This window comes from Vigna umbellata, chromosome 1 (genome assembly GCF_029865625.1).
Source record: "Vigna umbellata cultivar VRB3 chromosome 1, Vumbellata_1.0, whole genome shotgun sequence".
In the NCBI taxonomy this organism is placed as follows: domain Eukaryota; kingdom Viridiplantae; phylum Streptophyta; class Magnoliopsida; order Fabales; family Fabaceae; genus Vigna; species Vigna umbellata.
Window position 1 is genome coordinate 91,418,486 of NC_142165.1, and position 26,541 is coordinate 91,445,026.

The 26,541-nt window shown below is 33.0% G+C and overlaps 1 protein-coding gene and 1 pseudogene across 2 annotated transcripts; one reads left to right on the forward strand and one right to left on the reverse strand.

Annotated features, from left to right (window-relative positions):
* The first annotated feature begins 13,664 nt into the window (after positions 1-13,664).
* LOC124831657 (protein SHORT-ROOT pseudogene) lies at positions 13,665-15,779 on the forward strand (annotated as a pseudogene).
* A 4,972-nt stretch (positions 15,780-20,751) lies between these two features.
* LOC124831658 (uncharacterized) lies at positions 20,752-25,157 on the reverse strand. Of its 2 annotated transcripts, none has more exons than XM_047305729.2 (3): positions 24,816-25,157; positions 23,309-23,814; positions 20,752-21,751 (listed from the first exon to the last, which is right to left on the reverse strand). In XM_047305729.2, the coding sequence occupies exons 1-3, from the start codon at positions 24,856-24,858 to the stop codon at positions 20,900-20,902; spliced, it is 1,401 nt and encodes a 466-aa protein (XP_047161685.2). In that variant the 5' UTR covers positions 24,859-25,157; the 3' UTR covers positions 20,752-20,899. The 2 variants fall into 2 exon arrangements, with proteins under 2 accessions (XP_047161685.2, XP_047161684.2); XM_047305728.2 differs by having other exon boundaries at positions 23,309-23,899.
* Between the last annotated feature and the right edge of the window lie 1,384 nt (positions 25,158-26,541).

Below are 26,541 nucleotides of genomic sequence, written 5' to 3' on the forward strand. Positions count from 1 at the left end.
GTGTTGAATGTGAAAAAGATATATTAAAAAACGTTAAAAAAATGAAAAAATATCTAAGATTGATTTACATTTATGAAAAAATTTCAAGACTTATTATTTTCAAGGGAAAAAATGTCCGTAAAGAATTGTGGTCGTAATGTCGTTTCCTATTTAAAACAACTAAAGAAACAAACTACTTCTAAGCGGTATAAAATGTACGGTAGAAGAATTCTTATAAGACTAATTAAACAAATTTTCATTCCGATAATACAAGTTCATTGTTCTGAGTCAAAATATATTGTGAGAAGGTGTTACTTTCAACTTCAATGTGTATTACTAAAAATGCCAAGTATCATATATGAAAAAAAAAACACACCAATGTGAAATAAACTCCTTTGTATAATTTTTTTATAGAAATGAAAATATTTTAAAATTTGAGAACCAACCTGACAATGGATTCAAACCAAATTAAATTAAAAAAAAATACAAATTTTGACATGGATTAAAAATAAACGCACTCTACTAAATATTTGACTCATTCGGGTTGAACATGTGTTGAGTTGAGTTGACTTACCAACTTATCCATAAATTTTAAATACTAAATTATATTAAAAAAAATAAAAGTTCTAAATATTTTTCTATCTTTAAATGTATTTGAATTATATTGTATTTTTTGTGATTTTGAATTGTATTTTGATAACTCTATTTACTTTGTGTTACTCCAATGTATATTTTTAATTTCAATAAATTAGATTCAGACATTAAGTATTCATTCACACAAGTCACAAAAACTGTGTATTTTACCAACTTTGAATTGGCTGAAAGGTTGTGTTCTATGTTATTTATTTTTTCAACTTAAAACATCCTAAAAAAGATTCCAAAGAACCTATATTGGCAAGTATATATATTTTCTGTGGTTGCAGTTCGAAAAGCAGGCTAATTAATAAAAGAAATCGTTTCGAACGAAATGGAAATTATAAGGTTTATGTTCTTAATCTTCCTGTTTAAAATGGGTCACAGTGACTTGAGGTGTGCTGATCTACTTAATAAAACTCTTTTCAGACTTGTTTTCTGTATGCAAAAACTTGGGTGTATATTTAAAAGAAAAAAAAAGAATTACTATTTTGGATCAAGTCTCCACATATTTATTTTTATCATTTTAAAAAATCTTTTACCAATTAAAGTATTTTATATGTATATATATTCATGTTGATCTTTTATTTTATCGGATGAACTACATTTGTTTTAGTGGATTACGCACTATGTTGTTCTGTAACACTAAATCGGTAGGCTATGATAATCTGATTGTTCTGCGACACTATTTGCATATAACTTACGCTGATAAAGATACCGAATTCAAATGATTAGGGCAAAGCACCTCGTCCACTTCAATTAGCCATAGGAAAGGCTGCAGTTGTATCATCTCTCTGTCTTTTGGACAGTATAACTAATATATATTCTGATTTAAGCTGAGATTATTTTAAACCTTTTTCTACTCAAAACTCACCGATCAAAAAATAATTTAGTTTTTTTTTATGGTGAAACCCTAATTTCACATTACTCCATATAATTTGTGGATTAACAAATATTTAAATTGTTTAACTTATCATGTATCGTGTGTATATATATAATTATGATATATATACGAGGAGATAAAAGTGCATGCAGAGTTAACGCATACAAAAACAAAAAACATAAAAAAGGTTTAAATAAATTTATCACAAATTCGTTGACATAATTAGGGTTATATTATTTAAAAAATTATATTTCGTAGAATGAATTTTCCATAAAAATTCGTAAACATTGGATTTCTTACAAATTCTCTTGTCTTTGAAAAGTTCTACTAAAAAAAAACTAGGATCAAGTGGTCAGAGGGTTGTTATTTTTCAAGCTTTAAATATTGTAATGTTTTTCATTAATAGATAGACTATATTTTTGTTTCAATAATGTTATAACTATCTTTTTTCGTCTATAAATAACAAGCATTAAAAATAATTTAATAATCTTATTTTTTAATTTATTAAAACTTTTATTTATTTATCATATCATCCATTTCTTCAAACTTTATTTTTAAATTCATTTTATCGTCATTTTTAAATTTCTTAAAAGAAACAAAATAAACTTCATGTTTAAATCCATCCAAATCCATCTTATCCATTTTCCTCAAGTTCTTCTTTCTAAAAGAGCACAACCTTAAAGTCCTATCAAATTCCTTTAAGAAATCCTCTTAATTAATTCAGAAAAAAAAATGTTATTTTCATCATACTTTACTAGTGTTGCTTTTCAGTTTTCACTTAATGCTTGTTATTAAAAGTTGAATTTGAATGAGTGTTGCACTAAACACGTGGACATGGTGAAGTGAACTCTCATCTGCAGTGTGATGCAGGGACATGTCAAAGGATAGAACTTTATCACATTAATTGGGTGACAGAATAATGGAGTTTCTTTCTGTGGAACATACTATGATGGGAACCTTGGCTACATCTACAGGTGTGGATCATAATCTTGCTGATTCTTCCTAGAACGCATTTCTAGATATCTGATCATCAATTTTATGCAGCAACTTTATAATACAAGGTGCTGATCCTGTTAGTACAACTAAAGGAAGTGATCAAAATGACCAAAGCCTTTTCAACACCAACTTTAGATTAATTCACTCTGCAATGCTGTTGCTAGCAAGGGGCCACTCATTAATGATTTCCAATTTTTCACTTTATTCAAGTCTGCAGGTCATGTAAACTTCAAAGAAACATGATGAAGTTATTCACCACTTCAAACTGCAATGGATATTCATTACCAGAAGATTACTGATTAATTAATGAAAACTGAATTGTGCAGTTATCGACAATCTTATTAATAACATAATATATTATACCCTAACATTTAAAATATTAACAGTATGAGATACTATATGTTAAGAAGAATGTAGACCTCAAACATTAATGTTTGTAATAATTAATATTTTTAAATCCTTATTTGGTCTTTATATTTGTTGGTCAATTTCAAGTAAGTCCATCGTTTTTTTTTTCGGTCTCAATTGGGTCTATAAACTTGTAAAATTGAGCCAATTAAGCCATGTCTGTTAAGTTTTTATTGACGCCGTTTACCGTTGCTGATATGGTGCCCACTTAATATGTTGATGTGTATTGTTTGATTACATAGAATTTTTATTTAAATTAAAAGATTATGAAACGGCAAAATTTAATTGGTTTATGTTAAAATTATAGGGTTTCCTCTTTGTGATTGGGGTTTCGAATATGTGTGCAGGTTTCGAATGGAGGTGCAAGCTGCCATGGTTACGTGAGATTGATGATGGTTCTCTCTGCAGATGCGTGTTGGTGGTGATGTGCGAAGATGGTGTTCAGGCATGGTGGAGATCGCGAGTAGGGTGGTCTCTACAGTGACAACTTCTACTCCAATTGGGTTTTTAGATCTCTGTATTTCTCTTGCAGGTTGAAGGCTTGTATGCGGAGGAAAGATAATTGTTGGTGGTGCTGGAGCAGCAGAAGGGTTTCAGTGGATTCTTTACCAATATCTGGGAGGACTTCCCCAAACTCTGAGGATGAAAATTCCAACATTCACTCTTCAGATACACCACCTTGAATGACTCTCTCAAATTTCATGGGTTGGACTTCAATCAAGGAGGAGTTGGACGCAAAGAACAGTAACCTCACTGGAGATTTAGAGGATTTCGTGGACGAAAATGATGAAAATAGTGCAACTAAATCTCCTAATTGTGTTCAGAAATCTTCTTATTTTGACAAGCTTGAGTATTTCAATAACATTAAGCTCTCATGACTCAACATTAATATCAATAACTCAACATTAATGTTGTATCCATGGTCACATTGTTATGTTTGTTAAACATAGTAACACTGGTTCGCTTCAAATTCTTATTACAATAATGCCAAGAAATTGTGCACCGGATTTGCAAGAAAGAGGACATTAACGCAAAGGAGATAGAATAACTAATAAAATCAAGTATGACAAACTCCGGCGGGAGTGCAATAAACTGTGAATTGCTTTTCTGACTAAAATGACCACAAATCCCTATATTTTTTTTCTTGTGTTTGGCATCAGGTTCTAATAAGGAAGACCCACTTAAGCCATTGTTCCCAAAAAGAGAAGAACAAAGTGAAAGGCTCAAGTAGAAGTCTCTCTGCACCACTCGCAGGGTCGAAGGACCATCAAGCAAACAACCTCAATTGATACAAATTGATTTTTCTTACAGTAAAGATCCAATTAAACCTGCTCCCTGCGAAGGATGACGAAGGGGCCGGAGGCTTTGATTTGGACGCCAGAGATAGTGAGGGAGGTGAGGTTCTGGAGGACAAATTCCTTGGTTCGATTAGGAATAAATTTTGCCACGACAAAAACTCTTAATTTTTAAAAAAATCCACATAATAAAATATTTTTACATCAGCATGCACCATGTCAGCAACCGTAAACGGCGTCAGTGAAAACTTAACGAACATGGCTTAATTGGCTGAACTTTACAAGTTTATGAACTCAATTGCGACAAAAAAAAATGATGACTCATTTGAGATTGACCAACAAATATGAGAACCAAATGAGGGTTTAAACCTTAATATTTTGTTACACAAAGGTTATAATTTTTTATCAGATAAGAATTTAACACGTGGCGAATGTTTATTTACACACTATTTTACAGTACTCTTGACAAGAAAAGTGTAAAATTTTGATCTAGCTTATCGTTATGGATTAGTTATATAACATGTTAGTTAGTTGTATGAAGTAGAGAAAAAAATTATCTATACTCGTTATATACTCGTTATTGAAGTGTCTAATATATAGGTTGGTCAAGCGATATAAAAATAGTATGTAAGAATTTAAAAATCAAAGTATTAAAGTAGATAGATATTTTAAAATGATAAAACCGAGTATTTTATTTTAAAATAAATTAATAATATAAATAAAAAATTTTAAACACGTCTTATTATTAAAACAAATCATTCCTCAAAAACTCTTCATCTTACTTCTTTCTCACTTTTCTTTCTCATTTTTCTCTAAGATATCTGATTCATCGATCATTTGTTTGACAAGTATAAAGTTTTTAGAAATTCACAGCTCAGTAATCTTCATTCTCTACCGATCAATTCTTGGTTTAGAGCAAGTAAGTTTCTATTGTTTTTTCCTTTAATTATCAGTTTATGATCATGCTTAGGAAACCTCTTTCACATGTATCATTTGTGTTTCTTTCTTGATTCTTTGTCAATATGGGGTCACAATTTGGTGATTCATAGGTGTTTTTAGAGTTTCTTGTGCGAGAAGCAAATGAAGAACGTTCTTAGAGCCTTGTATCTTTGGTGTAAGGTAAGGAAGACTAAATATCTAACTTTAAAGCATGTTTGTGGTGTAAGTTTGGTGCTTGTATATAGGTTAAACTGATGTAGTTATAATTTCAATAATTATGATAGTGTTAATTCATTTAAATGTGTGTAGTTGATTAATTGATTATTTAATTTGGTTGTGATGTAATTTGGATTATATTGTTGTGATGAATTATATGTTATAATTTTGCTTTGATGTTTGAAATTGGTAGCAAGGTTTAAGGAATGTTGAGTTGGTAAAGACATAGATTTTGGGGTTAAAATGAGGTTTTGATAGGTAAGTTTGTGAGATAGGGTTTGGATTGAGAAATCTGATGTTGCAGATCTGGTTATATTTTATTTGATACTTGTTAGCACTTTGAGTTGATAAAAATCTATAAAGAAATAGATATTAGTAAATGTGATGGTTTTATAAGGCTTTATGTTCAAATTATGGGTTTTGACATGTCAAAATTGAAAGTAGAGAGTCTATGAGGAAACTAAAGTCTTTGAGTGTGTTTTTGGGTCTATTATGACTTGTTCATGCTATTATTTTACAACATTTGGTGTTAGAAGGTGTAGGTTTGAGATTGGATAACTTAGAGAAGTTGAATTGGTTTGGAGTGGTCAATTTGAGTTAGAAATGTGTTTTTCAATGTTTCTCAGTGTCTAGGAGGTCCTAGAAATAAGTTAAACACATGTGAAGAGTACCCCTGGAGCACCTTTTTTGTGCAAGCTTTGGCGCTGAGTGCTCTGAGCATCCTTCTTGCCCAAGCTTTGACGATAAGCGCCCTTGAATGCCTCCTAAGCACCTTTTTCCAGTGAGTTTTGCGCTTGAGCGCCCCATTCCAGGCGTTGGACGCCCTTTTTCAGGTTCTTGGTTTTCATGTTTTAGGTTGTTTTGTGAATTGTGAATACATTGTTTTGGATCCTTTGATAAATGTATAATGGTTTCATGTAAGTTTTGTTGTGTTACATGAAGTTGTGTGTGTGTATATATATGAATGGAAAGTATAAAAAAGAATTTCAAAGAGGAATTTCTTATTGGTGATTTCAAAGTGTTAGTATGAATGCAGGGAACTCAGTCATGTGGGTTATCCTAACACTCTAATGATAATTCATTTTCAAGTAGAGATGATTGATACATGTGGTGAGAGTAGCAGGAGGTCTTAGTCTAGGTGCTTCCAGTATGGCCTAAGACGTGACACAAATTAACCTTATGAGTATGGTAGGGTGAAACCAATTGACAATAACTTCACAAAGCAGTAGAGACCACCACAAGTGCACAACACGTCATAGTTCGACATTCATACAAAATCTAGATAGTCCAGTCTAGGTCTTGGAATGTTTAAGATGTTTTTGATTGTGATATGTGAATTATGTTGTTGAAGTCCCACATCGACTAGAGATAAGGTCAATTCTTAGTTTATAAGTGGGTGCAAACCTCACCCTACAAGCCGGTTTTGTGGGGTTGAGTTAGGTTTAAAACTAACTTCTAACATGTTTCGTGCTTGTGGTGTTATGGTATTATATGAATCATTTTGTATCATTAGCTTACCCTTTTTGTTTGTACATCATTTGTATGTTCTTGTGCTTCTTTTTTTGTTATGATCATCCGATGAGTGTGAGCGGAGGGTGATGAGATGACTGTAGAGCAGACTTTAGACGGAAGGACGACAAATATCTAGTTTTCCATAGACTAGTATAAAATTATATTTTGTATAACTATGAAGAAACTTTTACTCTTTATTATATTAATTAATTGTTCTATTTTATTAATTATGTGATAACTCATTTATAATTTAATATTATATAATTAGAATGTTACATGGTCCACTTAACTAGGATGTTACATGGTCCACTTAGATAATTTGTATATTAATATCAAAAGAAATCAATGAAACTCAGAAAGAATTACAAAAGTCAAAAACAAAATTTAGTATTTATTTTTACATGAAGAAAATGTATAAGAGTAAAAAGAAGATGCAGCAGAAGTGGATTGATTCATTGTATTGAGACTGAAATATGATCAAATTTAATAGACGAAAAAACATTCGACACTGATTGGTTTTGGGGACACCTAAAAACTGGAAGAGCTGAAACATAGCTTTCAAACTAAGATCCAAATTAGTGAATGTTGTTAAAGGCCGTGACGATGCTAGGTGCAAAAAGATTGTTTTCAAAAAGTAACTAACGGACAAGAAATAATCCTCTCCACTGAAAATTTTATATCAAATATCTCATGTCTTTTTTTTTATAATTTTTTTGACAGAAGTTATCTCCGTATTTAATATTTTTACACTAACAACTGTGACAAATTTCAATATTTATTGAATATTTTAATATAAGTTCACAAAAATTAAAATTCGTGATAAAATACACCATGTTAGATTAATGAGAAAAGAGAAGGAAAAAATATATCTTTTTTAAGTAAATAACCATATTGAAATAAATAAGGAAAAAAATAAATTAATTAATTAATATAATAAATAGTTTTTATTCAAAATATTTTACGTTGTGAAGGAAAATTTAAAATAATTAATGACGTTCAATAATAGTTTTTATTCAAAATATAATAGTTTTTCTTTATTTAATTACTTATTAATACATATTATTAAATTTTTAAAATTAATTTTATCTTCTAAAATTAATATTATTATTATTATTATAAACGTTTAATATTTTGATATTTATACAAGGTGTTTACATGTATACATACTTGAATCGTCGTTTCATTAATGTTTATGATTGGGTGAATCTCATTCAAATATGTGAAATATTAATTATTTTTAGATTGGTATAATCATTGTTCCATATGGTTGAACACTGAATCGTGTCATGCTAAAATTAAAAATTACATTGTGTATTGTTTGATATAGTTCAAATCATTACTAACCTATTACTCTAAGTTCTTGATTATATTACTTGAGGTTGGGGAACTTTTACTATGGAATGTATTTCCGATCAATAGTGACTTACTAGTTCAATTTCTTTGTTATTGCTTGAGGTTCAAGGAGGGTGGCTATATATTGTTTTATGTACTTCAAATTGGTACAAGCTACTACTTCAGACTTTTCATTGCTTGAGTATTGTTCGATGTGGTGCAAACCTATATAGTGTTTAGGCATTATAATCTCTCATAATTCACATATTTACTTAATAGTTTGTGTCAAATTGTGTGTTACTTGTTATTTGTTTAAGGTAGTAGACACAGCTAAAAGTAATTTCTCAATATTAAGTTTTAATTATGTGGTTCTTGAAAAATAAAGTATAATTGTTATAACAAAAAAAGAAGTAAAAAAAGGTAACACTAAAATATCTAAATGAGACCTTCTATCACAGTAAAATTTGAGTCTATAAGTGAAAAAGGAAAAATAACTTAATTAATATTCATGTTATATCTGAGTAACGAATGATATAATATTTTATAATACAAGTTATTGCTCAATCACAACTTAAATAAGTGATAGTTAATCATAATAATATTTATATTGCAAATGGATATTCTCTTATTAAGAATTGATCTAGATTGTGATGTGTAAGTAAAATTTGATTCTTTGACTAATATGTTTTTTTAGAATGTTATTCTTATTGTGAATAGTTTCCAGGATTTATAATAATTAGATTCAATTTATAGTAATTTAAGGATAATTTTTAATTTTTTGATATCTAAGAAAACTTGGTTTTGTATAGAAATTTAAAATAATTTCTAAATGAATTAATATGTTTGATGAGAATGAATATTTCAATACTAAAGAAGATTATATATGAGCTAATTCAATAGGATAGGAAAAAAAAAGTTAATACTAAGAATTTTGGTTGGAATGAGAGAAGACGAAGTAATGATAATTTTTTTAATATGACGAGGAACTTATCTTTTTTTTTTTTCGTATATGAAGTTCGTGTGGAATGATTTTTGTAAACAAATGATGATTTTTTTTAGTAATAGGTGTAATATAATGTTATCATGAATTTGGTCTAGTCTTTAATATTTTTTTTCTTTTATAATAAAATATTCATGTAATACTAACTATATATCTGACATGAGCTTTTTTAAATTCATTTGAAATAATTTAACTAAAACAAATAGTATTTAAAATAGGTAATGTAATACTAAAAGAATTCAAGTAAAATTTATTAGGAATTTTTAATATATATATATATATATATATATATATATATATATATATATATATATATATATATTAAAGCTTTTATTTTATTTTTCTGAAATCAATGTTCACAAAATTTTTAATTTTTAAAAATATTTCTTAAGATATTTAAATGTAAATAGGACTATTTTTTAATTTACAATTTTAAGGATTTCTTTTCGTAAAAATACTCTAAGAAGGAAGTTAACAATATTGCATAGTTTGAAAAATAAATTAAATTTGTACTTAAAAAAATTACTTTAATTTCTAATATTTAAAATTAAATTTAAGGTTTTAATTAATAATTTGTTCCTATATTTTGGTCTATGATTTATTTTGTTCTTTATATTGGTTTCTAACTCAATTGAGTTCATGTTATGATGTCACTTTATCTTAACACTGTCTGAAAATGCTAAGGGTCAAAATCTAGACCATTTTTTTAAAAAATTTGTCTGGTTTTGACATATAATACCTTTTAAGTAGAAAGTAACTCAAATTTTAAATCTAAATTTTAATACATGACATACCTAAATTTTAACACGGGATGGATTAGATTTTGATACAAGACACTTCCAAATCACGATAATACTAATTTAACAGAAAATGTCATTTTAAATATTTTTCTTAAAAACATAAACTCAATTGAGAATATTTTAAAAATAAAACCAATTGAGTAAAAAACAATATATAAAAGAACTCGAATTAAAAAATCAAAATCTTCCGAACTAAATTATTAATTAAACATAAACTAATAATGAATACTTATTCTTTTTAACTATGCACATTGCTATTTTTTTAATTAGCAGAGAAGTTTATTTTTCTTCAGTATTTAGTATTTATAACATAAACTAAATTCATCCCAACTTAATAAACCATGATGCTAGCTCGCTGGAACACCTAATGGCTATCGATGGTGTCATGCTCACACTTCGTGTTCTCTACATAGCATTCTGTCTAGCAGGAGCAGATAGATATGTAACTTTATCGTCTTCTCGGCTTAAATTTCGCCAAATATACAGGAAAAGAAAACGAGGAAGCGAAGAACAATGCAAAGTACACATATTTCTGGTTTCTTTTATAATAAGGTTGTTTTATTAATGGTTTAGCATTGAGGACAGGGTTGGCTTAACGGTATTTTAATACTGGTGTTGGAACGTCTGAATCTGCGTGCATGGGGTGATGGTGTGGTAGCAAGTACTTCAAAACTAGGAATGCTCAAACCGGAATATGCTTATGTTGACTCTAGTACACTGCTGGTAGGGATCAAATTAAAAGGGAGAATCATCAATTCAAAGATTATTTTCAATGGTAGGAACCCAATATACTGTACCATTTGTAGAGAAAAGGGTTCTAGAGATTTCTTTTAACATTATATGTTTCCATTTGAATATATATTAAAAGTATTTTAAAGTTTAATATAGATGTATTATTAGAAAAAAGGTTTTTAAATGATTAGACATATATAGTAAGGCAGAATGTATGAGTATATATGTCAAAATAAAAGAAATAAGAAATAAAGGAGAATGTAATGGTTATACGTGAATCATTTTGTCCAAAGAGTGTTCTCCATCCCTCTGACCCTTCGCAGGTTGCAATCATGTTGTGTTTCTGGCTTGTCAGAATTTCATAATTTGGTTCTGAATATAATTGATGAATGGCTTCGCAAATAGTATTGGAAAACTTTCAACTTTATTGTTTGAATAGCAGAGATTAAAGTTTACCAGTATGCAAATCTTTTAACCGCAGACGTCTGCTCCTCGCTTTCTGGGGCGTTACCAATCCAATCGATTTATGCCTTCAGGGAATTTTTCCCATCCATTCCTGCGACCTTGTCTGGCGTGAATACTAGATTCCGGCAACCTTGTCTTCATTTCAGCTACCTAGTTACCTTTTCTTTACTGTTACACTTACAACCCCATTACATTTATATTTTATACTTTTCTACGTTAACTCACTTATCATGCTCATATTTCCCATTGTTTTAATTTCAGTTATTCAACTTCTACTGGGAAACAAAACAAACCATAATAAGATTAGGTTCCTTGTTATTGTCATGTGAGGATTTTTTAAGACGGCACATCATCATCGCATACATGGGTTTCCTTCCTAGTGAGATAAACGTGTTCGTATATATTCAGCTCCTTACGCTCCCTATGAAAGTACCAAATACTACTCTTACAAAAGGATGTGAGGCATTGACACTTCAACTGTTACCCTTTCTTCTATAATAAGATAGGATGAGGCTCACGGCTCACCTCAACAAAGAAAAGGAAAAGTAAAGTCACCAAAGGTGCGAACGTCAATGTCTCATTTTTTTTGTTTTAATTTATTAATTTAAACAAGAGTAGAAAAAGTGCTATGAAACATTAAAGTAATTAATATTTTTATATTTTAATGTAATAACAACTTATATTTTCAGTAAATTTTTAAACTGTGACCCTACATATGCATATTAAACTGTGAACCATGGTACAAGTAGTTTTAAAATGATGTTGGGGTGATGGGTGCTAGTTGGGGAAGCCTTTATTCAGTTGAAAGATGGAAGCAGAGTATGGATCCCTTTCGGTCTCACCCACCATCCCCACAAAACAGGGGAAGAGAAAAGAGAAGAAGGAAAAAGCAGAACAGGAAAAGCAAGATGAAAGAAAGGCCATGAGTTTCAGTATGGCCGTAATAACCTGTCTCGTCCTGTCTGGGATCAATGTGACTTAGCTGCAAATTAAAAATATGGATTCAACTCCTAGGCCCACTTCAAGACATGGGGACAAAGAGTTCAAACATGGATTTCGCCCAATCATTGATGATGCCAAACAAACAACTCCTTAACATTTCCAACCAACGTCTCCTAACCTCTCAATAATCAAATCGTCTCACTTAAATGCGTCGTTAACAAAATATAATTAAACTCCAATCGAATTTGTAGATGAGAAGGGATTGGAGATATATATAGTCTACGCAAGGTGGGGCTGGGGGGTTTACTTACTTTTAGGGGACGTTCAATAAAGCATAATTCTTGGTAGAAGTTGTATGCGATAATGATAAATGAGTTTTAGATAAAAGTAAAACAGCTGGAATGAAGTGGGATACAAACATTTCGAGATTATGGAAGCAATGGTTGGGTTGCTTTGGTATCAAAAATTCAAAGAAATCGTAGAGTTTTGGTGTAGGCCGAGGATTGAGGTAAACAGTGAATACTTGTAAAACCATCCACACCAAATAGGTATGGAGAAGACAAAGAAAGGCATGCCACCCTAGAATTTGGAGAAGTGGAACATTTGTATTGGTATAATACAACATCATCATTATCTAAAGGTTGGTTTGTTAACACGACATTATGATATAACGCAGTTATCTCTATAAAACCTTTATTAAATGAAACAGAAATATTAAATATGTAGTACTTTTTATGTTCATAGTGTAATCCTTTGATAGTAACGTTTTTTTTGAAGGGTTAATTTTGATAGAGGAGGAGGAGGAGTTGGGTGTGTTGTGTTAGTAATAAAATAGGAAAATTGTTAAAAAAACATTTTCCATAAAATAGAAAGAGAAAAGTGGATTGGAAAATTGGCAGAGTTTGGAGAGTGATTAGGAGGCAGGGAACGTGAGTGGGTTGTGTTACTGCTACGGGGAAGATAGTGGGTTTGATGATGATGACTCACGCCGGCAGCTTTTACTACTCTCTCAAACCCCAATTGGCAGTTGGGCACGCCTGCTCCCACTCATCCAATACTCCTAAATTCTCTCTCTTTCTCTATTTTCTTGTGCTTAATTAATTAATTAATTAATTCTTTATTTATTTGTTTATTTATTTATCTCTCTCTAAAGAAAGAAAAGCTAGCCCACTATCTCTTCCTTCGTTGCTTTTTCTCACACTTTCATATTTTTCCATCTTTTGTCAGAGAGAATTCTATTCTAAGCATCACCTAGCTAGCTCACGACCCTACTAGATTTTTCAAGCTACTCACCAACAAAACTCATCTCAGTCAATCTCCCGTCCCCTCCCTCCCCACCCATTTTTCAATAACATCCAATTAACCTTCCACACTCCATTACATTAAGCTAAACCCCAACCAATTCAAACTATATATCCTTCATTTCTTACCATCCCATCAAATATATATTAAAAATCTTTTCCGCAATTAAATATTTTAATTTATTAACTTATCTTATAAATAACTTGCTTTAATATAATTTCGTTTCTATATATGTTAGATTGGGTGACAACTAAACCCCTTGAGCTCCACTATGTATTTTTTTTATATATATATATATATTTAGAAAAATTAACCTAGTTTGTAAGGTAAGTAGAATCTATCGAAATTTGACCAAGTTCTTCCCCCAATCATTCCCCAACAGTGCCCCAATTCCCACTGTTAAAAACACGTTTGGTCTGGTGGTGCTGAGAAGCAGCTAAGCTGAGCTACCTAAGAGAGTCACATTGTTTATTGATGTGGGTTAAATGGATACCTTGTTTAGGCTAGTAAGTTTTCAACAGCAACAACACCATCAACCACAACCCGATCCATCCCTCAACTCCACCACCAGCAGAACTTCTAGCAGTTCCAGATCCTCCAGACAAAACTACTACCATTACTCCCACCAAGAAGACGAAGAATGCTTCAACTTTTACATGGATGAAGAAGACTTGTCCTCGTCTTCTTCCAGACACTACTACCCTTACCACAACGTATCCACCACCACCACCACCACCACCACAGCCAACACCTTCAGCACCACCGCCAACACCGATTACTCCTACTCCTTCTCTCCCACCCCTCCCCTCCCCGACTTCAACTTCCAATTCTCCCCCAACTGGTCCCACAACCTCCTCCTCGAAACCGCACGCGCCTTCGCCGACAACAATAGTACTCGCCTCCACCAGCTCCTCTGGATGCTCAACGAACTCAGCTCCCCATACGGCGACACCGATCAAAAACTCGCGGCGTATTTCCTCCAAGCCCTGTTCAGCCGCGTCACCGACGCGGGAGACCGAACCTACCGAACCTTGGCCTCCGCATCGGAGAAAACATGCTCCTTTGAGTCAACGAGGAAGACGGTGTTGAAATTCCAAGAAGTCAGCCCCTGGACAACTTTCGGACACGTGGCGTCCAACGGCGCCATCTTAGAAGCCTTAGAAGGAAACCCCAAATTGCACATACTTGACATTAGCAACACCTATTGCACTCAATGGCCAACCCTTCTGGAGGCATTGGCAACTCGAACCGACGAAACTCCGCACCTCAGGTTAACCACAGTCGTCACCGGGAGAACCGGTAACTCCGTGCAGCGCGTCATGAAGGAAATCGGAACAAGAATGGAGAAGTTCGCGCGACTCATGGGCGTTCCGTTCAAGTTCAACGTCGTTCATCACGCCGGCGATCTCTCCGACCTCAATTTCTCTCAACTCAACCTCAAAGACGACGAGGCCCTGGCTATCAACTGCGTGAACGCGCTGCATTCGGTTTCCCCGGCGGGGAACGGCCGCGACGCGTTTATATCGTCGCTGCAAGGGTTGCAGCCGAGGATCGTGACGGTGGTGGAGGAGGAGGCGGATTTGGACGTGGGAATCGAGGGCTACGAGTTCGTGAGAGGTTTCGAGGAGTGTTTAAGGTGGTTTAGGGTTTACTTCGAGGCGCTGGACGAGAGTTTCGCGAAGACGTGCAACGAGAGGCTTATGCTGGAGCGCGCGGCAGGGAGGGCTGTGGTGGACCTGGTGGCGTGTTCGCCAGCGGATTCGCTGGAGCGTCGGGAGACGGCGGCGCGGTGGGGGACGCGGCTGCATGGGGGAGGGCTAAGCGCGGTGCCGTTCAGCGAAGAGGTTTGCGACGACGTTAGGGCGCTGTTGAGGAGGTACAAGGAGGGTTGGTCGATGGTACCGTGCTCCGACACCGGAATATTCCTTTCGTGGAAGGAAACTCCGGTGGTGTGGGCCAGTGCATGGAGGCCTTAACGTAAACTCACGCTTGATGATGATCGTGTCGCAATCGTATCATGTGGCTGGCTTTGACATGGATGAATGCCTCGCACGTGTGCTTGGTTTTTTTGGCACGTGCGCAAGGATGATGGAGTTTTCTTTCAGTGTTAATTATTGGGCTTTATTTATTTACTTCCTCTTTTGTTTTTTTGGTTAAATATATAAGTTTGGTAAGACACCGGGATTCATGGGCGTTTGCTTGCGTTAAAAAGGAACTAAGTAAATTATTTTTTTGTTAACATTTTATGATTGATTTTTTGTTTACCAAACAATATATAGCTTGTGGCTTTCCATCCATCCATATTTGTATGAACTATATATATATAATATAAAGTAATTGATTGACATGGTTTTCGTCTCATATATGGATCATCCATAACTCGTAAAAATAATTTCTTTCCTTTTTCAGCCTTAAAAGAGGAGACACAAAAGTCGTAAATTTCAGAAAATTATCAGTGGGCTTCCCTTATGAACCATATAAAATGTTCGTATTTCACATTCGTCCATATATAGTTTCGTCCCAAGTTTTATCACTTTCGTGGTTTACTCGGATGGTGGTTTTAAGACATGAGTAAGTTTGAAGAATAAAAAATATTTACTATTAAAATCACAAATATCCTATAATGAGCGTGAGAATCTTGAATCTTATTGACTTAGTTGAGGAAGAGGTTTCTTTACAGGTGGTTCTGGTCCCAATTTGAGCAGAGATAAGGTCCATAATTGTTTGTGTTCACAGCTAGCTCACTGCAAAAACTGAAGCTCGGGAATACTCTTACTTACTACAAATAGAATATATTGTGTTTTATACAACATTGAATATATGATATTATAAAGTGGTTTAACCCAGCATAATGATGGTAAAATTTCTCTATAAGATAAAAGTGATGTGGAAATAAGGAAGCAGGCATGCATGATATGTGTATAATCTTTAGGAGTTTAAAAGTAATAATGAAGGTTTGAGATTTTGGGGGCCACACCGAATCTTAGGAGTTAGCATGGTACCTTGAGTTAGGTTATAGTTTGTGGAATCCATTGAAAGGCGTACAGTAATTAGTGGCTTTAAGGGTTTTGGACTAGTGGCCTGCACGTTATGTCTAAGATGCATACTCTTCTTTTTCTTTTTCTTTTTTTCCCATTCTATCAACCTTAGACTCTAAAGCGTATTATCATTTTTACATTTCACAAACATTTCAGCTTTTAGTCTCTTATGCCCCACATAAGCTTCAACTTTTTCACGAAGGGACGGGTTAAGGGTTGATATATAGGAGTGTCTTTTGCCCATGAAACCACATATCTATACATTGTAAGTATAATATTGGGTTCATCTTTTTAGGTTTGTGTATCTTAAACTTCTATTGATGGTACTTGCCCCCTCCAAGTTGTAACATACCACAAGCATCCTCCTTTTGCACCTTTTTCCCGGTTGAGTTATAAAAAAATGTGGATCTGCTTTTGTTCAGTGTTTATTTAAAGAGTGTTTGATGCTGGCCCATACCTTCTACATGTTTAAGCTTTACTCTCCTTTTTCTATATAATTGACAATGACCACTTTACGCCTTTTATGTTTTAATGGGACCATCTTCAAGTGGAAAGAAACCCAACTTAAGCTCAATTTTCCAATGCACACTACTTCAGGATTTTGTCCCTCTGTCTGTGTTTTCCATTTTCAAACAAAAACCCTACCTCTTCTTTCCGACAATAATACAATACTTTATGTTGCTAATTTTCAGTAACACAAGATGATGAATACCAAAGAAAATTGGGATTGATGTGACATATCCTACTTGTTTTTGGATCATATTTTGTTATGGCTTTATGCAGAGGAAGAGTTCACAGCAGATCTAGGGCCGGTCACTCTGAAACACCTTATAGGTTTCCGCATAACTAGGCCCACTATCAGGTCTGTCTAAAATCATCTCAACATAACATATCCTTGTTTCGCAAAACTTGGCCCAAATTCTTTTGTCAAAGGGAAACCAATCAATAATGTTTGTAGAACTTATCACCAATGATGGAGCATATTTGGCACCAAAATAAAAACACAAAAAATGTATTTAAACCCTTAATATATTAATTTCTTTTTGGTAGAAAAATTTTAAGCTGATCCATCTGGATAAAAATCTTTAAACAACAAATAAAAGCTTGAGCCGATTTCCAGCTTCTTTATGGGAAATTCTTACTTCATAATCCTCCCATTTATGGAGGGAGTTAATAAAAAAAATTAAAAATAATTTCACAGTAAAAATAGTTAAACTTCTAAGCAACACATAAATATTAAAAATGGAGAAAAATAGTCATAAAAAAATTATGACTAAGAATGTTTATATGAGCTTACAAATAATTTAAAATCTTTCACATATCTAATATATATTTACGTGTAACACTTAAAGTTTCACATATCTAATATATATTTACGTTAAAGTGATAATTAATGAAATTTTTCTTACATAGTTAGATATATTATATAAAGACTTTAACAAGCACTCAAGATACTTCAAGTTTCCAACTTGAGGAGTATTCATCCTTTTTTAGTCGAGTAGGAATTATGATTGCAGAAGACATTTTGACACTCAAGCTAGCAAAATATATTAACAAACAATAAATGTTATTACTAATGGACATAACTAGTTACTTCTTAAATTGTGTTATTTATATTATTATTTATGGGTTTCTTACCTTAATCACATTGAGTGGTCTGACTGATGTGTCTAATCACATTGAATAGTCTTTAGTTAATCAAACTGATTAGTTAAATAATCATACCTTAATCGCAGGTTTAAGTCAACTTAGTTAACATTTTACACATGTTGGTTCCGGTTGTCTGTTACTTATTCAACCAAGTTATCTAAATGTTGGGTTATACCATAAGGACTGAGTATATTTAGTTATGAATAGTCAAAACGTACTCAGACATGTAAGAAATACTTTTTTTTTTACTGTAGTTGACCAAGTTTTCTTGTGATTATAAAGATTGAGTATACTAGATGTACTCGGACACATATAATATACAAATAAATTATCACAATGAAAAAATTATCTCATTTTTTTAAAATAACAAGTTTATTATCTAAACTTTATTTAAAATTAAAAATTCATAAAATACCATAATTTTAAAAATTCTCCTTCAAGATGTCAAGAAAATTCTGAGCTTTAACTTCAAACTGTTTTCATCATAATCATTTAATTTAACATCTCCTTTCTTGTACAAATAACATTGATTGTTTGACAATGAGAAAAAAAAAACAAGAACTTTCAACTTTTCCTTGGTAGTGAAAGACTGTGGAAAATGGAAAACATCATTATGTTTTTTCTCAAAAAGGAAAATACCTCTCATTGTTTCACTTCTTCTCATTAAAATCATTTGTTCTTGTACATGAAACTTGTCATTGCCTATGCAAAAGTGAGACTTTATATATGACTATACTCTGTAGCTTAAAAAAGATAAACAATTGAGTGCTTGCTATTGATTGGTTTTGTTTTTGAAGCATTATTGTGCAAAAGTGTCTTGCAACAATTCTATACGCATCATTCCAATGTTATGGTGAAAATATGGTATTTAAATTGAAAAATATAGTTTATTTGTATTTGTACCAATTTGTACCAAAAATATAGTATTTATACTAAACTTACTGATACAGAAATTGAAAAGACATGTGGTGATAATGATTCATGTGGACATTGAAAGTTGGTGAAGACTGGAGTAATTAGAATAACCAAATGACTAGTTATATTAAAAAACATGCAAGCTTTTAAATAAACATATATCATCAAATGTGTTAAAAATCAACTTACATTATCGTCCAATGTAAGATGTTGATTGTGGAATCGATATATGCGAAAATTTACATTGATTTAGTTTTTGAAGAGTTATTATACAAAAATGTCTTCCAATAATTTTGTACTTATCATTCCAATAGTTAATGGTGAAAGCTAAGATATTTAAATTGACCCGATGAAGTTTATTTTAAAATCTCAGTTTATAAAATATTGTGGAAATTTGTAGAAATTCTAAGCCATAAAACTATGACAATAAGCTTTAATATAAGCAATAGTAAACTGTCCTCTTAATATATAAATGTAAATTAGAGTAAGAGATGTTACATAAACCTTAATATATTAAACCAAGTTTTTCTGTATTATTCATAAAGCATTACAACAATTAACAAAAAATATTTTGTAAAAACAAGGGAAATCACGGAGAAAATAGATATATGAAAAGTGAAGGAAGATAGCAGCAACACTTTATAAGCGAGCATGTATGAGTAAGTTCACAGCTAAACTAAAATTTCTAAAATACCTAACCTATTGTTAAATTACTTAAAATTTAAAGTAACCAACCAAAACAAGTCAAAATATATAAAAATGTCATCAATAACAAAATCATTAGAGATATTTCAGAAAAAGGTCATGAGGTAGTTGATCAACCATGCTTGATTATTACACTTACAACCTTTTTAGGCAAAATTCGTATTTCAGTCTAAGTTTCTTTCATGTTCTCTTGAGACTGAAATTTCTGTCAAAGTTCTCAAAAGAGTTAGTGAATTTTCTATCAAGCATGCAACTAGGTAAGATATACAGTGAGTCTTCATTTATGAAAAGCTAAAAGTTACATATGATATCATGGAACATAGATACAATGCCAATATAACAAGTGACAAATTAATCCATATTGTATACCCAGTGGAAAACTATCATTTATCTAATATAGGATTTTGATTGAATGATATTTTCAGTCTTTAAAAACGTACATTTTTTTAAGTTAGTCCTTGAAGGTTAAATAAAAAATAAATAAAAAGTTTAAAGAGTAACTTTCATTTTTCACCTTCGACCAATTATCTTCTTCTCTCACCTTCCTTTCACCTTACAATTATGGACTAAATTATACTTAAATAATATCATACATGGATTAAGTTTCATTTTAATGATAACGTATAGGCATCTACACGAAATTAAAAGTGAATGTGAGAAATGAAAATTACTTTTATGAACTTTAATCTCATTTATTTAAATTCTAGAAAAAAATGAAAATAATTTTACATTTTCAAGGACTAAGTTGATTACTACCTGTTATTTTCATATTTACTTGTTTGAACATTAAACAATGAATAAAAGATGAATATAAAGTATAACCTAAGGTATATGAAATATGTTTAATAGAAATGGTTATAAGAGACTCTTTAACACTCTTTCTGACAGACCTGTTATTATTTCTTAACATTTATCGAAAACTATAAAATCACAAGTAAGATTCATTAAACAGGTGAGACGTACAATTTTTGGTGATCTCTAGCAAATTTATTCTATACAGCAAAGAATGTGTACTAAAAAAAAGTATGTTGGAGAGTGAGTTACTATATTTCTCGTATCTGTAAAGTCTGAAGAATCAGTACTTGTTTGATGATCACAAATGTACAACAATGTCTATGAAGAAAAGAAAAGAAATGTTCAACAAAAAAAAAAACAAATTACTTAAATGTGCTCCAGCCCTGAGGCAGCCTCCATTTTCTGTGCCAATAGATAGAAACTCTTGACCATAGTGGTAATCTAGAAATGTAGTCTGAGGAATGATGAGTAGGTCCTTCCACTATCAAAGGCAACCAAACATATCTTGAGTCCCTTAAGTCCGATGGATTCCATCTATCAGCCATGAAAATAAATGAACCTGAGAAGCCAGGTAGGGGAAGCACAAAAGTGCTTTGAGCAAGAAAGGTAGCAATTCGAAACATTTTGTTCCCTCCAACACATGGATTTCCCAATGTTTCCCAAGGCCCCAGGATTGACTCAGCTGCATGAGCCAGAGCTTCATTTGGGGCCCATCCCGTGCATCCTGATGTGATCATGTAATATGTACCCTGGTGTTTGAACACAGCTGGTGCTTCTCTGCGCTGTCCCACAAAAACTCTTCTCATGACAGGCATCAAGTTCAGATAATCCTCAGTCATGGGTCCAATGTGTAGTACGTTGTTTTCTTCAGAGGAGTAGATAAGGTATGCCACACCATCCTCATCCTTGAAAACTGTCATATCCCTGCTTTCATATCCGTGGGGTCTTTGGCTACCAAGATATTCAAATGGACCATCAGGTGTATCACTAATTGCTATGCCAACAGCAGCTTTTGTATAATTGGCATCGTCAATGTGCATCCACATGACATACTTTCTGGTTTTGTCGTTGAAAATTACTTTTGGCCTCTCAAGCACATTAGACTTGTACAGGTCGTGGGTTCCATTCATTTCCTCAGCAGCCAATACAATACCTTCATTTTTCCATGTCCACAAGTCCTTAGAAGAATAGCAACCAACTCCTATAATGTCCACCTGATGCAGAGAAAGAGAGATAAAGGCTACATTTTTGTCCCCAGGGTATGCAGCTGAGTATCACATACATGTTTGGTTGGGGAAAATAGACACCCTTGAGTAGGCTCATATCATAGTAATAACATCATTATTCTCCCAAAACTGACTTGGAAACAGTTATCTATAAATCTTTCAGCAATCAAGAATATGTTAATTTTTTTTATCAGCATCAAGAATATCTTAATGTTGAAGAAACAAGGTTACTTCATGTTCATAAAGTATAGGATAGAAGGCAAAATCTGTAAGTATAATTGGCAGTGGACTTGGGACCGAAACACCCTGCAACAAACTCACCAGTGCTACCGTTTAGAATAATAAAAAAAAATTCTTAAGTCATTTGATGCCGAAACAAAAGTTTACATTGGGCATTCCATATATTAAAATTCTTTTGACATGTGGAAGGTCCAAAGAGCCAACATGTTTTCGTTTTTTTTCTTTTTTCAATGCAATGCCATGTAAAATCATCTTACAGCTGTATAAGAACTCAAAGGGATTGGAGAATTTAGGAGAAACAAGTCTTTGTTGATCATCAGAATTTGAGAAAACTTGCATGTCTTGACAGTAAAAACACATTGTTGAGAAAAATAACCTGTATTCAGTGGATTTCTCAGCCTTGATGGGAAATATAAGCTATGATATAATGAAAGGAATTGGAAGCCCAAGATGGGTAAAGATAAGCTATGGAAATTTCAGTCAAGGCAGAAGGTCTCATCTTGGGAATGTACTAATTATTTTCAGTCACACAAGACTTGACAGAGATTTATTTTCTCTTTTAGTGTGGTGACTAATTAGTTAACTAACATCCTCCAAGGAGAGCCAATTGAGACGTTTTGCACACTTTGAAATCCAAATGGGGCTACCAGGCAAGGCGCATTTGATGGTGATTGTGTTCACTGCGAGGTGGACAAATTGTCTAACACAATTTGGGCTGGTTCATTGCCTCGAAAGTGTAAGAAACAAACAGTGGTGCATTCGGGTATGGTATTTCTATGCCCACCTCTGTCATCTGAGTTTGTTTTAAGGATATTAAGGCCTAAATCTTAGTATGTTTCATGTTTTTGGTAAAAGCTATCAGCATATTATTATGTTAGAATTTTCATTTGATTCAAGCTTAAAAGATTACAAGAATATGGAAATACTATTCCAACGTTGACATCTAAAGAAGTATATTGGCATATGAAACACAGAATTTCCCTGCTAAAAGGCCTCAATAATGATGATATTAAGAATGTTAGAAGTAAAGTTGTAAATAAAAGGCCCCTTCTTAAACAAAAACAATAACCACAACAAACCATTAAATACATGTCTAAACAGGTTGCTAGGGGCAAAGAAGGATCAATGCATATGCCGAACTCAAATGTGTATCTTTAATTTGTCACCAACATAACAGAAGCTAGCCGTTAACAACCATTAAATTTATTTCATGAAATGACAAACACTAAATAAATCCCCATAAGCATCAGTTTGATTATGGGCTAATGGTTAAAACAATAATATTTTTCAATTAAAATAACTTACCCGGGCAGCTCCTCTCTTGTGAGCACGGTATGTGAGCCCATCTTTATATTCACCATACCAATAGTATGTGTTTGATCTTTCATCATATAGAATGCCCCCTCCATGAGCTTGAATAGGATTTCTATCGGTATCCAACCAAATTCTCCCAGGGTAATAGTAATAGCTATCGTTCCCGGTGACCTTTACTGGATCAATAGCACTATTGTTACCAGGAAAGAAAACATGTCTCAGTCGTGAATCTTCATCCAAGAATTCATCAACCAGTGGAGTTACCCGCTTATGCCTGCGTTTTGCAGCCCGAGGGGACCTCTTCCCCTTTTGTGGAGGAAGTTGGATGATTTCCTCTTCCACTTGTTGGAGTTCACGAAATTGAGGATGATTAGTCACACGCAGTTGCACCTCTCTACCTTCCCCATGTCTGTGGTGAATATTGGAATACAGATGAAACAAAAGTAGGCATCCTAACAAGCTCCATATCACAGCTGATGCAGAATAGCATCTGCTCCCTGCATTGCAACGTAAAGTAGTTGGTTTCCTGTATAGGTTCCTCATCCTCATTTTCTCTTCCTTTTTAGTATCTTCAAAATCATGCTGGAAATTGCAATTAATAAAATGCAACCTATTAACAAGTCACAAAAATCTGCTTTACATGCAATGAGTAATGAGAACATATGAAAATCGTAAAATAAAACACTTTATAATTGGGTTTCTGCCCTTGCTGTGTACTTAACGCATTAAAATAAATGTCTCGTGTGTGATAAATATATATAGTAGTTTGATAACAGAATATAAGGACATGCTGGACAATGTTTGAATGAAGAGAGACAGGACACTTAGGCAAAAGTTTGGTGAAAGGAGGTATTGTTTGATGAAGAAATAAGCTACTTGATGAAAACATTATACATGTGTGTGAAAGGAAATTGAAGCAAACTCTATCTCTGCCTATGAATGTATATAAAGAGAGGCATAAGAAAGAAAGAAAGGAAAGAGACACGTAAAAGTTTCAGTTCTTCATAGCAAGTTCTTCTAGATTTTAGGCATTAATTTTCATCTCGGACAAAAGGTTAAAACTTGGATTCATTATATTTGTAAACCTTCGAATTCTCAATATCCCTATTTGATGGTTCCGATACGAAAAGTTTGGAACCGAATCCTCTGCAGTCGAAAAGTTAGTGAGAATAGCATGTATGTTCATCGCAATAAGAGATTGCCAGTAGCGCTAAAAGCTGATTTTACAGAAGCCATCTTACTTGTTTCTCTGTTTTGCTACTGAATCAAATTATTTCAAAATTCTAACCTTAATCACATTAAATTCATCATTTTAACCTTTACAAGGTGAAAAGGGTTTCATCAAAAGATCGTACGAGGATAATGCAGGGTAGAATGCGAGATTCCGATAAGAATAAGAGTTCAACACTGTTATCCACAGACTCAATTTAAAAAACAAAACAAGAAATTGAAACTAGAAAACAAAGCTAAATGTGGTTGAAGTAGAACAGTCACTCACCTGGAACAAGCCGAACTATGGAAGTAGCAAAATGGCCCGACATGAGGTTCTCTTGTTTTTTACAGACACATTGAGTAATAATAGATAGGGTGAATCCAGTACTTTGCGGTCCAAAAAGAAGGAAATTAAGAAGACGAAGTTGTCGTTGCGAAGTTAACTTGGGGCGCTATTTGGATCTGAGTTTACGACGTTGACTTTACAACCACCGAAACCAAAGATACCCTTGTGTTGCTGTGCCTTTTGTCCTTTAGTTATAACAGCTATCTATGAATCTAGCTTACGGTTCTTCCACTTCTTCCCATGTTTAATCAACCACAGTACTGTCATCACACACACAACACGGTTTGCCACATATCAGCATTTAATTTAGATTCAGTACCATCTATACTTTACTTTGACATGCACCACCCTGTACTTTCACCATATTTTTAATGAAGTCTTTATAATTTCAAAACTTATACTAAGGTTGTCATTGTTTTAAAACATTTTTAATTAAAACAGTTCAATTTCTCGACATAATGTTTGTCGCATACAATTTTACATTGTAATTTTTTTTATCAGTTTCCTTACTTTTATTTCTCTTTACAAAAATTTCTTCTTCGAAAATAGTTATTTCCAATCTTTTAAAACCCCTAAATCACAATACATCTATAAATAATATAAATGAAGGAGCACAAAAAGCAAGTTTTTGACAAAAATTGAAAACAAAAAGAAACTAAAACTTAGCTCAAAGAGGGAAAATAAAATGCATTTGTGGCTTCTACAAATACAAATGGGTGGCACTTCCTATATCCGTGACGCGTGAGACTTCCTATTATAAACCATATAGACTTAATCTTTCTGTGTAGCAACCACCCACACCTTTCTTTTTCTGTTTCTTTCTCAATCTTTCATTCCTACACCAAATTTCTTAATATCTTTGGCGATTAAAACAGAAGAAAACCAATGTTGTCCAATCCATTGCCGAAAGTGTGGTCTAAGTGTGATATAGTCTTAGCTTTAATTTGTTTCCATCACCTTTTGTGTCCGGTACATTATTATTCCTTTATGTTTTCTTTATTTGTTTGTTTGTAATTTTGCCTTTATATGGACATTATTATTGCTTATCCAGGACATCGGTATATATTTTTGCTCACATTGGGACAATGACAATATCACAACTTTGCCTTATGCTTGTCTTATTTTCTCCTTTTATGGTATGAGAGCATGCACCTTGAGTTCTGCTGATATCCATTTCCTGCTACCATGGCAACAATTTTACGTTATTCGTTCTCAAATTTTGCTCATTGATCTTTACCCTCTGTTAACAAGGTTTTCGTCTATGGTTATTCAGAATGAGCGACAACATGCCGCTGCGATCTCACCTCTTGATGCACCAAATGAATTTGTCAATAATTTTTCCAACATCCCTTCTTCAAGTAACGCCATTGACACTTTTTTTATTGGGAAAACTCGCAATGGCGCGCAAGTTCAACAACCTGAATCTTTAAAAGTGTGTGTATTGTAAGAGAACAGGACACACGGTTGACGTTTGCTATAACAAACATGGTTATCCCTTGGACATCCACGATACCCAGGCCGCCCACGCTTTCACAACTCCAACAGAGGTACCTCCTCTATCAACCATAATTTCACCACTGATGTTCAACCCTCTCTACCACAATCCTTTATGGAGCAACAACATGATCAACTTGTAGACCGGGAGAGCTAACATGAGTAGAAAAAT